The following is a 15,438-nucleotide window of genomic DNA, read 5'->3' as shown; positions in this document are numbered from 1 at the left end:
CATAACATTCAGACAATAGGGGTGGAGTGGGGGTGGGGTTGGGTGGGGTACTCTGGAATAGCATAACATTCAGACAATAGGGATGGAGGGGGGGTGGGTGGGGTACTCTGGAATAGCATAACATTCAGACAATAGGGGTGGAGTGGGGGTGGGTGGGGTACTCTGGAATAGCATAACATTCAGACAATAGGGGTGGAGTGGGGGTGGGGTTGGGTGGGGTACTCTGGAATAGCATAACATTCAGACAATAGGGATGGAGTGGGGGTGGGTGGGGTACTCTGGAATAGCATAACATTCAGACAATAGGGGTGGAGGGGGGGTGGGTGGGGTACTCTGGAATAGCATAACATTCAGACAATAGGGGTGGAGTGGGGGTGGGTGGGGTACTCTGGAATAGCATAACATTCAGACAATAGGGGTGGAGTGGAGGTGGGTGGGGTACTCTGGAATAGCATAACATTCAGACAATAGGGATGGAGTGGGGGTGGGTGGGGTACTCTGGAATAGCATAACATTCAGACAATAGGGGTGGAGTGGGGGTGGGGGTGGGTGGGGTACTCTGGAATAGCATAACATTCAGACAATAGGGGTGGAGTGGGGGTGGGGTTGGGTGGGGTACTCTGGAATAGCATAACATTCAGACAATAGGGGTGGAGTGGGGTGGGGTACTCTGGAATAGCATAACATTCAGAAAATAGGGGTGGAGTGGGGGTGGGGGTGGGTGGGGTACTCTGGAATAGCATAACATTCAGAAAATAGGGGTGGAGTGGGGGTGGGGGTGGGTGGGGTACTCTGGAATAGCATAACATTCAGAAAATAGGGGTGGAGTGGGGGTGGGTGGGGTACTCTGGAATAGCATAACATTCAGACAATAGGGGTGGAGTGGGGGTGGGTGGGGTACTCTGGAATAGCATAACATTCAGACAATAGGGATGGAGTGGGGTTGGGTGGGGTACTCTGGAATAGCATAACATTCAGAAAATAGGGGTGGAGTGGGGGTGGGTGGGGTACTCTGGAATAGCATAACATTCAGAAAATAGGGGTGGAGTGGGGGTGGGTGGGGTACTCTGGAATAGCATAACATTCAGACAATAGGGGTGGAGTGGGGGTGGGGTTGGGTGGGGTACTCTGGAATAGCATAACATTCAGAAAATAGGGGTGGAGTGGGGGTGGGTGGGGTACTCTGGAATAGCATAACATTCAGAAAATAGGGGTGGAGGGGGGGTGGGTGGGGTACTCTGGAATAGCATAACATTCAGACAATAGGGGTGGAGTGGGGGTGGGGGTGGGTGGGGTACTCTGGAATAGCATAACATTCAGACAATAGGGGTGGAGTGGGGTGGGTGGGGTACTCTGGAATAGCATAACATTCAGACAATAGGGGTGGAGTGGAGGTGGGGTTGGGTAGGGTACTCTGGAATAGCATAACATTCAGAAAATAGGGGTGGAGTGGGGGTGGGGGTGGGTGGGGTACTCTGGAATAGCATAATGACCTGCCATTTTGCAGCAATATTCAATGGAATTTTTCTTTGATTGTGGGCTTGTGTTTACTGGCATATTTCAGACTTCTAATAATAATTTATCTCCGGTAGTTAGAGCAGACTTCAAGAAAATTTCAATAGACTAAATCAATTCAAAACTTTACCAAGATCGATCCTGTGTAAAAAACGTTTATTCTTATAGTATTTTTAATCAATGTTCATTTTTATCACATAACTTTTCTTGTTGTTGTTGTTGTTGTTGTTGTTGTTGTTGTTGTTGTTGTTGTTGTTGTTGTTTTTATTGTTGTATTTCAAGTTGCTTGATCTAATTTTGTTTTTCATTAATACATTTTGTTTCATTTTTTTAAAGATTTTTTTTCTAATATATTCATACCAAAATGCAACATTATTATGCTGAAATTGGCATTTCTTTTAACTGCTCAGAACATTAGTTTAAGTACCGTATTCATTCCATTAACCGCCCAGGGCGCTTAACAAAGTCATTTTTGGTGGGTGCTCATTTTTACATTGTTTACATAAAAATGGCCCAAAATATTCATTCATAATCATCAGCGTAGCACATGTTTCAGACTATGATCCAGATTTGCATGGGCATTAATAATATCACTGTTTGCTTGTTGTAAAGGGACTGGATGGGTGCTTATGGGTGCACACCAGTAAATAGCCTACATTGACTTTCTGTACAAACAGGGTCTGGGAAAACGTCATTTTTTTGACTTCTGAGCGACTTAGCTCTTCAAAACTTACTCTTTCTGCAAGTTGAAGGTCAGCTGAAGACATCTAGTCCATAGAAATCATACAGAGTCCAGCGGTTTTTTTTTCAGGAAATTGCCCACTAGATCACCCTATATAAAATACAGCTTACGGCTGAGCAAATAGCTTGGTGTTTCTGAAATGTAACACACTTTGAAAGGTTAGCCAAATCTTCATAAAAGGTCGGATTCTGCTCATTTTTCACAGACAATATATTTTCCAGGCCTAAATTAGGATTAAATATGAATCAGGACCTAATGGTTTGTTTTTAAGCCTTTCCTAATCTATTGTATTCAGTCTTCTTGCACGTTTCCTCGTTTGAAACACTGTGACATTAACAAAAAGGATATAGGAGATTCCTATTTACTGGTGTGCACTCTAAAATGGGCATGGGCGGTTAATGGAATGAATATGGTAGTTTTAAAAGTCAAATATTTTGGTGCTGAAAGGGCAGTTGAACTTATTTTTAGGCTTGTTGTAATCATTTCTTTTCTTTCCATTTTCAGCTTCCAGAGTCTTTTCATTCCCAGTATTTACCAAGACGTTTTGTGATGAATTTATGGCAGAAATCAGCCATTTTGAAAACTCAGATTTACCAAAAGGAAGACCAAACACTATGAATAATTATGGAGTAAGTCTGTCAATTAAATACACTACTGGTCATCTAACAGCATTTCTGATTGGTTGATAACTTAAAATGCTCATTTCAATTGCCAATTATGACTAGGCTTTAAACTATTTATGGTCAAACTTGCATTGGCAGATGATCTTATTAATAAATTTCCTTTGTAACCTATAAGAAGTTTTGCTTTAAACATGTTCAGGGGCTAAAAACACGTAGGAGGTTTTTCCTGCCCATAGAGACGAATTTGTTTTTTTGGGGTGAGTGATTTTCAGCAGTGTAGTCTTTGTAAAAATCCTTTTTGGGGTGCAAGTATTTTACATGTTCAGTGGCATTTCAGGTTAGTTGTCTGAGGGGGCAAAGACAAAAACATTTCTGGTGGGCATCATTTTAGTTCTGTGTTACTGTGATAATTGTGCGCGAAGCTAGACTTTTTTTTAAATGTACACTATTTTAGCCAAAAATAAGTTTTCAATTTACACTTTATTTGCCCCAAATAAAGATAAACTTTTGTGTTAACTGAGCCAATTTTAAATGTTATACTAGAGAAATTTTCTTGGGGGTTGGTTTTAGGGGGTAGACATTCTGTTTTGAGGGTTTAGTTAACAACCAACTCATGGGGGGGGGGGAGTCAAGCACCTCCCTAACCCCCCACAAAGACCACACTGATTTTTAGGCAAGAAACCTGCTCTTTGGTATTTTTGGCATTTCACATGTCTTATTTATGAAGGTAGGGGCTAAGCAGGGGCTATTCAGTTGGGCTATTCAGTTGAAATCCATACACCCCTATTAAAGACATGACCATAATCGCTTACACTGGGGATGTTTAGATTTCAAATAGAGTCATCTCTTCAAGCTTATTCAGTAACCCCATTTGAAATTCATATTGTATTGTTGTATTTTGTCTTTTCTTCTTTTCGTCAGGTCTTGGACAACCTCATTCCTCATTTTTCTTCATTAAAATTGAGATTTTGGTATCAGATGAAGGCCCATATTTTTCTCATTACCCCAATAAATTTAATGCCTGAGTCCCGAGATGTGTTTTATTTAGACGGTGTTAACAAAAATGTAGCCTGTAATTGGTGGTTACCATACCAGAAGTGTATGTACTCTTCTATGGGGCAAGTTGTTTTACACACGTTTGCTTCTCATATAAACACCGCTGGGGCAATATAACTCAATATTTAGAAACATATTGTTTTAATGGTTAGCCTCAATTTAAGTTAGAAAACAGAACATGAAAAAATTGGACCATGCCCTTCAATTGTAGTTTGCACTTTATAAAAGTGTTTTTTCATTCATTCACACCCTATGTGTAAGATTAAGGTCATGTATGGTGATTCTATTTGAAATCTACACACCCTGTGTAGGAGATTAAGGTCATGTCTGCCATAGGGGGTATGGATTTCAACTGGAATAGCCCTGCCATTGGGCATGATAGTTATACCAACCCAACTCTCATTTTCAGATCCTTCTTAATGAGTTAGGCTTCGACACAGACTTCATAACTCCTCTTCGCCTTAAGTACCTCACTCCACTCACATCATTGCTGTTCCCAGACTGGGGTGGAGACTATTTGGATTCCCATAAAGCTTTCGTGGTTAAGTATAAACTTGGAGAAGATTTGGATTTGGCCTATCACTATGACAACGCAGAGGTCACTATTAATGTATCCCTTGGAAGAGAGTTTATGGAAGGAACGCTGTACTTTGGGGACATGAGACAGGTGCGTATTATGCAAATACACCCAAATGTCTCAGAAATACACCCAAATGTCTCAGAAATACACACAAATATCTCAGAAATACACCCAAATGTCTCAGAAATACACCCAAATGGGGACATGAGACATGTTTGTATTTGTGACATGATCTGCTCCATGGGGGCCAAAGGAGGCATTTTTGAAAATTGAGTTACTATAATTATTACCTCATACAAACAATAGGCTATCATATACTGAAAACACCAAAGGTCTAGCATACTTGGTTCTAAAGTTATGAAGCTTTGTGATGTGTATTTTCTTATGTATTTTATTGTTTTTTACTGTAGAGACATATATTTTATCTCAATTTCAAATTTGCCGCTTTTGGCCCCCATGGACCATATCGTGTCACATTTGATATTATTACACCTCATTAATATTCAGATTCAACTTTATTCATTGGCCAATTCTTATCCTCGGACTATTTCTCTACAATTTCATGTTAGTGAATGGATATAAGTAGCTGTTGAAAAAAAAACACCTGAAAAGGTGCAAGCAAAGCACGCAAGCCAAGCACTTGATCTGAACAAAATCTTTTTAGTGAATGTTAGAGAGATCAAGGAATAGGCTATGAGGGTATCACCCCTTAAAAATTATATTTGTTACTGCTCTTTTTATGATAACCACTAATGTCCACTATGGCCCTATATAATTCCATAAACCATTAAACAGCAACTCAATTTAACATGTATGATATACTTCAATTTACACTCCCAAAATTTGCCAAATTTCAAAATTGGAGTGCAAAATTAAGATGTGCATGTAACTTTTAAAGCAATTTGCATTCTGTTGCAACTTATACTCATTTTCAAATAGCAATGGGCTATACTATTCCAGTTGAAATCTACACACCCTCTATGGCAAATATGACCTTAATCTACGCACAGGGGGGGGGGTAGATTTCAAATGGACAAAAAGAGCCACCCATTCAGGTGATCCCATTTGAAATTCACACTCCCTGTGTGGAAGATTAAAGTCATGTTTTCCATAGGGGTACGTGTGTATGGATTTCAACTGGAATAGCCCATTGCACCTCAATATCAGAAGTATCATTCAATTTAGCAACACAATACCTGAGTGGAAGAAGGGCCCAACGTACTCCATCAAAACTGTTTTTGAGATATTAAGGGCTGGGGTATGAACGTTTGGACAGTATTTATTTTGGGACATTAGAGCACATCAGACATATCGAATTGCATTCTGAATACGACGAATGTCCTTCTGATATCAATAATTTTGATTTTTGAAATTGCAATTTAATACACATTTTATGGCAAATCATTAAAAATTGATATTTTGATATTTAACAGTACTTAAAGTAAACTTTATAAATCTGATGATTTAAACTTAAAGTGTATGTAGGTGGGATGAAAAGCCGACGATCAATTGAAAATTTTGACCTTTCGTATTGAAGATATGGATTTTCCCAAAACACAAAAAAAAAAATTAGGTCTTTTTGGGAAAAAAATCCATATCTTCAATATGAAAGGTCAAAATTTTCAATTGACCGTCAGCTTTTCCTCCTGCTACATACACTTTAAGAATATATCATTAGATTTATATAATTTACTTTCGAGGACTGTTATCAACAATTTGAAAAATATCAAATTTTTATAATTTGTCATAAAATTTGTATTATATTGTGATTTTCAAAAATGAAAATTATTTGATATCAGAAAGACATGCTTCAGTATTCAGAATGCAATTCGATAGGTCTGAGGTGCTCTCATGTCCCACAAAAAATACTGTCAAAACGTTAATAAACGCTCATTTTAGATCCCTTAAGAAAAAACTTAATATTTTGAAAAGTTTTATAGACAGACTGAATGTTTTCATCTTCAGGGGACCTTCAATACATGAACATATAATATTACATACATTCAAAATTAAATATGATGTTTTCATGGCAATGGTACAGGTCTTAATACGAGCTGGAGTTGGGCCCTTCTTCCACTAATATACTGCAAGTACCAGTTCCGTAAGCAGATGTGTTATAAATAGCTTCAGAAATCCATTAATTGCACAAGTAGAAGCATGCAAGATGCTAGCAAGAAAGTTTATTGTAGTAAAAGCAGATTTCATGGATGAACAAAATTCCTCTTTAACCCAATATTTGTGGAAGAAGGGCCAATTGGGCCTTTCTTCCATGAAAACCATGATTAAGGGTACATGGAAGACTATTTAGAAAGTGGATTTTGGCTCATCTTTCACACACAAGGAAGAACAGTCTGCTGGCAATAAAATGATGGGTTTAACTCATTTTGTAAACAATTGGAGTTGGGCCATTCTTCCACTCAGGTATTCAGTTATGAGGCCTGTCCTTAAAAGTTCTTGAAAACAAAAATTATAGCTTGCTTTCGATATGACCCTGTTTATTTCAGCAAAGGTTAACAAGAAGTATTTAAATATCTGAATCAAATTATTTCAAGGTGCATTTTGTGCCCCCCCCCTCATTCCATGCTTGCCAAGATGTCATCTGAAACCTTTACCAGTTGGTATAGTATAATTATATATGCCTTATCTTACTGTAGATTTCATTGTTCATGAAAAAAATCCTGAATTTGAATGATGTAAATTTTAATTTTATTTTGTTAGCAGAAAGTAATCAGCTTTCGGGTTCTGCCTCCTAGCAAATGTTCAAAATAAGCCCCAACAAATGCTTAGAATATCACGAAATCCTCCTGAATTTAATTTCCCTTATTTTCTTTCTTATTTTATTCAACTTTAGGTACCTATTAAAGAGACAGAGTGCACTGAATACTCTCACAAACCAACCATTGGTCTCTTACACAGAGGTCAACATAAACATGGAGCGTTACCAATCACGTCAGGGGAGAGATATAATCTGATAGTATGGATGCGGTCGTCAAGGATACGTAATCAGTTGTGTCCTATGTGCAATAATAAACCAGTGTTAGTTAAGATGGTTGGCTATGGGGATGGGTTTACTGAAGGAAGCCTTGTGGATGTCTGTACAACTTTATAGCAGGCATTCTTGACGACAAGTTTCAAATTTTCCTTAAAAGTTCAAAAATTTCTGAATTGTACATTTGAATGACTATATTTGGAATCAGCCTGAAAAATGCATTAAAATGAGTACAAACAACCCAGTAGTTGGTTTGGTGGTTTTTGAGATATAGCTGATTATGAGAAAATATCGCAAAACTTGGACTATTTATGTTGAAGCATTAAACAGTTGTCTTGAAGTGCACATTTGCGTATATCCTTTACGTTGCCCATAACATGGTATGTACACAGTGATCTTGTGCGTCGGCACGGTGCGAGATTGTACACCCGCATGTGAAGTACTCAATGGTTCGCCAATATCATGCATGGGAGTGATTGGTTGAGCTTGATGACATAAAGAGTATGTATTAGGAATACACCCAAATGTATTAGGAATACATTCAGGCCTGTATGCAGGGGGGTGCGGCCGCCCCTCCCCAAATTAGCAAAAGTATAAAAAAGTCCCCCAAAAATCACAATTTGCGAGCGTAGCAGGGTTTTTAACGCTTTTTGGTCAAAAAAGGTCAACATTTTGGTAAGAAAGTCCACTTTTCACAAAATTGCCCCCCCCCCTTTGGAAAAAAGGTCCACTTTTTCAAAATCAGCACCCCCAAAAAACATTCCTGCGTGTAGTTACGGGCCTGAATACATTATAGTTTAATAAGCTCATAATAGGCAGCAAATGGTAGGCTTTAAACCACTACGCCAAAAAGTAGACCCATGTTAAGAGTGCTATTTGTTGACCTGCTTGGTCTATATTTTTTGTGTTAAAGAAAGTAGACAAAGTATTGGACTTGAATAAACGTTTTGCGATGCTTCTGGCGAGATGTCACAAGAAAATTCCCAAAATAAATTATTTTGATATTAATTTGCAATGTTATAAGGCCCACCAATTACGAGCTGATCAAAGTAGGAATACATCCAAATGTATCATGAATACACCCAAATGTATTACTATTAGGAATACACCCAGATGTATTAGGAATACACCCAGATGTATTAGGAATACACCCAGATGTATTAGGAATACACCCAAATGTATTAGGAATACACCCAAATGTATTAGGAATACACCCAAATGTATTAGGAACACAACCAAATGTATTAGGAGTACACCCAAATGTATTAGGAATACACCTAAATGTATCAGAAATACACCCAAATGTATCAGGAATACACCCAAATGTATCACATGATTTTAGGTGATATGTTTTAGAATGAGAATAAAAGTATTATTTTGAGACCCAGCTGTGTCTCTATCGCATGATATAACACAGGAGATAGCATTAATATATTGCATGGAATAACTTTAGACAATGCTATATCCCATGTTATATCAGGCGATAGAGACATAGCTGAGTCTCAAACTACTGTAAAAGGGGAAATTTTTTGTGTGGGTTTAATTAACCGCAAAAATAACACCTTGCGAATATTATGCAACAATGTATTGCAAGTAAGGGCAGGACATAGCAATTGCAAAAATAACATTTGCAAAAATGTCTCTCTTACTCTAAATCGCGAAAATAACTGCTTGCAAAAATATCCCCTTTTACAGTATACTTCATTTTCTAACCCAATCTTGTGTTTGGGGTCTATTTTCACCTGCAACTGTGGACTTTTGTATGAATTTATTTATTTTCATAAAACGTGGACCCATACAGCATGGCCATCCACAGTCCAGAGGGAGTTACACACCTTATGATAAATATTTTGTTACGATGTTGCTGAGACATTTATGTACAAAACGCTCGAAAAATACAGCCAATAACCAGGGTCTTAGCTAGAAATTGAGGGTTGCCCGTCATTTTAATAAAATTGCCTGTCCTAATTTGACCTTTAAAACATTTACCAGACATCTATAGCCCAAAGAGTTCAAATATGTGCTGATATGGCCTTGTTCTACAAAGTGGGTCTACTAAAAAGGGCAATTAGCTTCTCAAAACATCCAAATTATAATATAGCATCTGTCAAAGGCATTAATTTTGCCCGTCCCAGGAGCAAACTGGCCGTCTAAAATGACGGCCAGACGGGTGGCTAGCTAAGACCCTGCCAATAACGCCAATACAACATATTATCACTATGCATTCTATTTATATTTTAGTCAATTTATAGCTAGCATTATGTTAACATGTACTAACCAAAGATATTAGACAAGGGGAGTACAGACTCTGACCCCAGTGGGGCACATCATAAATATTTGGTGGTGGGTCTTTGGGAGCTGATGGCGTAACGGTAATAGGGGATATTTTGGAGATGCAAACAGTCAAAATTAAGGGTCTTTCTTGGCTTTCTGGTAGAATCGCCAAGAAAGACCCTTAAGATAGAAGTGCCCTGAACTGTTTTGCATAATCTGAATTTTTTTTAATCTATATTGAGCCAATTTTAGCCTTTTAATGGTGTGTATTTATAATGTTTTTGAATGATGTCTTGAATAAGTGCAATATTTTATTTTCTATCAACAGCAGTTGCTGTATTTTTCCTTGTTAATATTGATACTGTATTTTTTAAATGTTTAATTGTGTTTTAATATTGTAAACCACTTGTAATTTGGCCTGAGGGCCACGATTTGTGTGTGAATAAAATATACTATATACTATATACATCGCGTGAACAAAAACTGAAATGTGAGGAATGAGCAATTTAGGGGTCTTTTATAGCTGAAATTATCAAAATCAAGGGTCTTTTGGAGCTCTATTTTGGTCAAATTTAAGGAATCTTTTGGAGCTGTGAAATCCAAAAAGCGGGGTTCATACACATAATGGTCATATATCCCCCCCCCCAACTTTGACACTGGCAATGATGTTATGTGTATGCATGATGTTATGCTGGTAATGCATGCACACCAAGCAACGTAATGTTTATTACTTGAAGACATACAGTTTATCATGATAAAATGTCGGAGATACAAAATGTTCTAATGCTATGTATGGGCAATACACATGCACTCATCCAGTCTAATATCATGGTTTGATCTCAATGGGCTAGTCAGTTGAAATCCCTACACCCCCTATGGAATACATGACCTTAAAGCCATATTATAACATTTCTTTAAAAATAGATTAGTATTAATTTTCAATAAAACATTAGCATTTACTGTCAGATATGTCCCCTTTTAATCTTGAGCCGAACAAGTGAGGTAAAGCAAAGAAAATCGGAATTTACAACTAGCGCCAATGCATGTCACGCCGGCAGTTGTAATATGGTACGACCCTCTGGCGTGTGTGTGTGTGTCCCGCACACCGTGTACGTAGTACTGTGTTGACATCGCATACGCGTTTGACTAATATTTCTATCGTAATAATAAAACGCTGATTCAGGCGGTTTATTCAAAATCTCGGATTTTGACAAAACTACAGCACCTAAAGTCTTGATTTTTGCAGAGAATCTTTGTTTACTAAAGTTCATTACAATCGTGTAAAAACCTGAATTTAAAAAAAAAATTGAGGGCGTTCTCCTCAGCAAATGTTATAATATGGCTTTAATCTTCTACACAGGGAGTGTAGATTTCAAATGGAGTTATCGATTCAGTGTCGTCTGCTCCAAAATGGGTTATTCCAGTTGAAATCCATACACCCCATATGGAAGACATGAATCATTCCTTCATTGCATTACCCATCTTGGTGATGTTGTATTTTTCATTTATCTTATAATGATCTCGTGATTATCTTGTTTTTCATTTTAATTTGTTTATGATAATGTTATCTGTACTTTTATATTTTATCTGTACTATTATATTTTGTTTTTAATATTGTTCAGCGCTTTGGGATCTTGTTTGATGTAAATGCGCTATATAATATAAAGTATTATTATTATTATTATTATTATTCCACACAGGGGGTGTCAACCATTCAGATAACCCCATTTGAAATTCACACTCCATGTGTGGAAGATTAAGGGCATGTCTTCCATAGGGGTGTTTGAATTTCAACTGGTATAGCCCATTTAGGAGCAGACGACACTGAATGGGTGACTCCATTTGAAATTCACACTCCCTGTGTAGAAGATTAAGGTCATGTGTTCCATTGGGGGAGTATGGATTTCAACTGGAATAGCCCAATTGGATCACACAATTCATTGTAATTATGTATGAAATCTATATTTTATATTTAACATTATAATATAGTGATCTATCAAATAAAGTAAAGAAAATAAAACAATTGTTCTCGATACATTTTTGCTGGTGGTCAAGAGAGTTTAGCATTGATGATATTGTTATTAAAATTACCTGTGCTTTAAAGGAGGATGGTCAGATCATGAACTGTAGGAATACACCCAAATGTCTTACGAATACACCCAAATGTCTTATGAATACACCCAAATGTCTTATGAATACACCCAAATGTATTAGGAATACACCCAAATGTATTAGGAATACACCCAAATGTATCACATGATTTTACAGGTGATATGTTTCAGAATGAGAATAAAAGTATTATTTTGAGACCCAGCTGTGTCTCTATCGCATGATATAACACAGGAGATAGCATTAATATATTGCATGGAATAACTTTAGACAATGCTATATCCCATGTTATATCAGGCGATAGAGACATAGCTGAGTCTCAAACTACTGTAAAAGGGGAAATTTTTTTTTTTTTTTTTATTAACAACAAAGATAACACCTTGCGAATATCATGCAACAATGTATTGCAAGTATTAATAGGGCAGGACATAGCAATTGCAAAAACAACATTTGCAAAAATGTCTCTCTTACTCTAAATCGCGAAAATAACTGCTTGCAAAAATATCCCCTTTTACAGTATACTTCATTTTCTAACTCAATCTTGTGTTTGGGGTCTATTTTCACCTGCAACTGTGGACTTTTGTATGAATTTATTTATTTTCATAAAAAATACAGCCAATATAGCCAATACAAAGAGATTACATATTATCACTGTGCATTCTACAGGGTGTATCAAAATGATTGGTACCGAAGACTTCTCATTTTTTGCCGATTTTTTTTACTATTTTTTGTGCCAGTTTGGGGTTAATTGTTTAAATATTTGCAATTATAGTAGTGTTATCTTCTCTAAGAATTTTAGATCATAAAGATATCACATTCTATTCAGAAGTTACATGATTCTAAAGGAAAGTATGTGTTTTTACACTTTTCATCGTAACGCTGGAACAGTAGTGCACCATTTTCAAAGCTCTATTTTACTGCAAATACCTTGTGAAGATGATATGTTGAAAATCATGGAAATGTTTAATATTTTCCCTGCCTATTTCCTCATTCATAATATATATTAATGTAATAATCAATATTTATTGCTTGAGAGTCATATTATTGACTTGAATAATTTAGGTGGGGTGAAAGAAGTTTGTGTATCAACACAATCAAGGGCGGTAAATTATTTTTTTTTTTGAGATTACTAAGTAGATGGTGTGGCAGAATGGCTATATACTGTAGACAGTATAGGTTAGTTTAGACCTGGTAAAAGTTACTGGAATGGCTCCACAGTATTCCACACTTCAGTGTGCATTCATAGTTAAGAATCGCACAAAGATATGGAGAAGTGCAGAGAAGATTTAGGAGACAGTTTCTAAGAGCAAAGCGTATCCAATGCATACAATATGCTACAACTTGCAATGCTTCAAAATGTGATATGGGCAGTTACAGAATGGAACCATCCCAGTTGTTAAGTTCTTTCAAGATAGAGCTTCACCTCACACTCTCACACTGCCAGAGTCGTAAGGCATGGACTTCAGGAACTATCTTTCTAAATGCATGTGTAAAGCAATTTTATGTTATGTATACTGAGGTGAGATATTGAAGAGTATGTATGCAATAGATGGTTCAAACAGTGAACATTATTCATCTTGTGTCAAACCATGATTACGTCGATCTTTGTTTAAATGACAATAGCTCCCAGATGCATCAACCTATCAACTTCAGATTAATAGAGCAATAAGTTAACATATGCCCCTTTCTATTTATAGTACAAAAACTATATTAATTAGCAATTTTATATTTTTTATATATTTTTGAAAATGTCACATAGCCCGGTACCAATCATTTTGATACACCCTGTATGTATATAGCAAGCATTATGTTAACATTTACTAACCAAAGATATAAAAGACAAGGAGAGTACAGACTCTGATCCTGGGAGGGGTGGGGCACATCATAAATAGTTGGTGGTCGGTCTTTGGAGCTGACGGCGTACCGGTAATAGGGGGTATTTTGGAGATGCGAACAGTCAAAATTAAGGGTCTTTCTTGGCTTTCTGGTAGAATTGCCTGAACAAAAACTGAAATGTGAGGAATGAGCAATTTAGGGGTCTTTTATAGCTGAAATTATCAAAATCAAGGGTCTTTTGGAGCTCTATTTGGTCAAATTTAAGGGGTCTTTTGAAGCTGTGAAATCTAAAAAGGAGGGTACATGCACGTATGGTCATATAGCCACCCCCCCCAACTTTGACATGTCACTGGCAATGATGTTATATGTATGCATAATGTTATGCTGATAATGAATATGCACACTAAGCTATGTAATGTTTATTACTTTAAGACATACATGTACAGTTTATCATAATAAAATGTTGGAGATACAAAATGTTCTACTCCCCATTCCAGAAAAGTACAGCACTATTTTTTTTTTTTTTGGATTTAAAAAATATTATCCTGTTTTGCCAAATGAAACATAGCTTAATCCTAATCCTTTAGTTAGTCCTAACTGGCAATAAAAGTTAAACTTTAATATTTGGTCAATTTTTGGAAATAGGGCCAAAAACATGCATTTTTGGGGTGTTTTTCGACCTTTTTCGTATTATGTGACAATCAGGTCCATAGACTTGAACAAAAACTAATTTCAAGTTATCATATACATTCTTATTTTTGGAAAACACATTTAATTTAAAATAACATAATAATATTAAAATTATGAGCTAACTCTTAGCCTATACTCAAGATTTTGAATGCTTAGACGTGTGCCAAGTCTTACAATTTTATCACTACAATTTAAGAAAATATGCAAAATTGCATGTTTTTGGACAATTTTACCTCAAATTACAAAATTATTAAAATTTGACTTTTATTGCCAGTTAGGGCTAACTTAAGGATTAGGATTTAGCTATGTTTCATTTGGCAAAACAGGATAGTATTTTTTAATTCCAGAAAATGCTGTATTTGTCTGGAATAGGGAGTAGTGCTATAATACACACTCATCCAGTCTAGTACCATGGTTTGATCTTAATGGGCTATTACAGTTGAAATCCATATGCCCCTATGGAACACATGACCTTAATCTTCCACATAGGGGGTGTAGACTCAAATCGAGTCACCCATTCAGGTAGCCTAACCCCATTTAATATTCACACTCCCTGTGTGGAAGATTAAGGTCATGTCTTCCATAGGGGTGTATGGATATTTTGAACAGTAATAACCCAGTTGGGTCGCACTCAATTATTCATTGTAATTGTATGAAATCTATATTTTATATTTTACATTATAATATAGTGATATATCAAATAAAGTAAAGAAAATAAGACAATTTTTCTCAAATAGATTTTTGTTGGTGTTCAAGAGAGTTTAATGCATGTCTTAGGAATACACCCAAATGTCTTAGGAATACATCAAATATCTTAGGAATACACCAAAATGTATTAACCCTTATTAGGAATACACCCAAATGTATTAGGAATACACCCAAATGTATTAGGAACTCTCAACAACATTACTAGCTATGCTATCTTCAGTAGATAGCAACAAGACTGTCTAACTCAGTTGACATAGTCGGCTTGTCTCTTCTAGTCTCAACAACATTACTAGCTATGCTATCTTCAGTAGATAGC

General features: G+C 36.5%; 1 protein-coding gene across 2 annotated transcripts in view; it reads left to right on the top strand.

Moving 5' to 3' along the window:
• The window catches only part of LOC140146871 (2-oxoglutarate and iron-dependent oxygenase domain-containing protein 2-like), a 44,547-nt gene extending 32,763 nt beyond the window's left edge, over positions 1 to 11,784 (top strand). For both annotated transcript variants that reach the window (XM_072168762.1, XM_072168760.1), the window contains 3 exons: positions 2,762 to 2,886; positions 4,346 to 4,603; positions 7,368 to 11,784. In XM_072168762.1, the coding sequence (XP_072024863.1) occupies positions 2,762 to 2,886; positions 4,346 to 4,603; positions 7,368 to 7,625 (641 nt within the window). In that variant the 3' untranslated portion in view covers positions 7,626 to 11,784. The remainder of the gene's footprint in view (positions 1 to 2,761; positions 2,887 to 4,345; positions 4,604 to 7,367) is intronic.
• The last annotated feature ends 3,654 nt before the right edge of the window (positions 11,785 to 15,438 follow it).

Source organism: Amphiura filiformis, chromosome 2 (genome assembly GCF_039555335.1).
Source record: "Amphiura filiformis chromosome 2, Afil_fr2py, whole genome shotgun sequence".
Lineage (NCBI taxonomy): Eukaryota > Metazoa > Echinodermata > Ophiuroidea > Amphilepidida > Amphiuridae > Amphiura > Amphiura filiformis.
The sequence above is the reverse complement of the archived record's forward strand: the minus strand, read 5'-3'. Positions and strand labels throughout refer to the sequence as shown.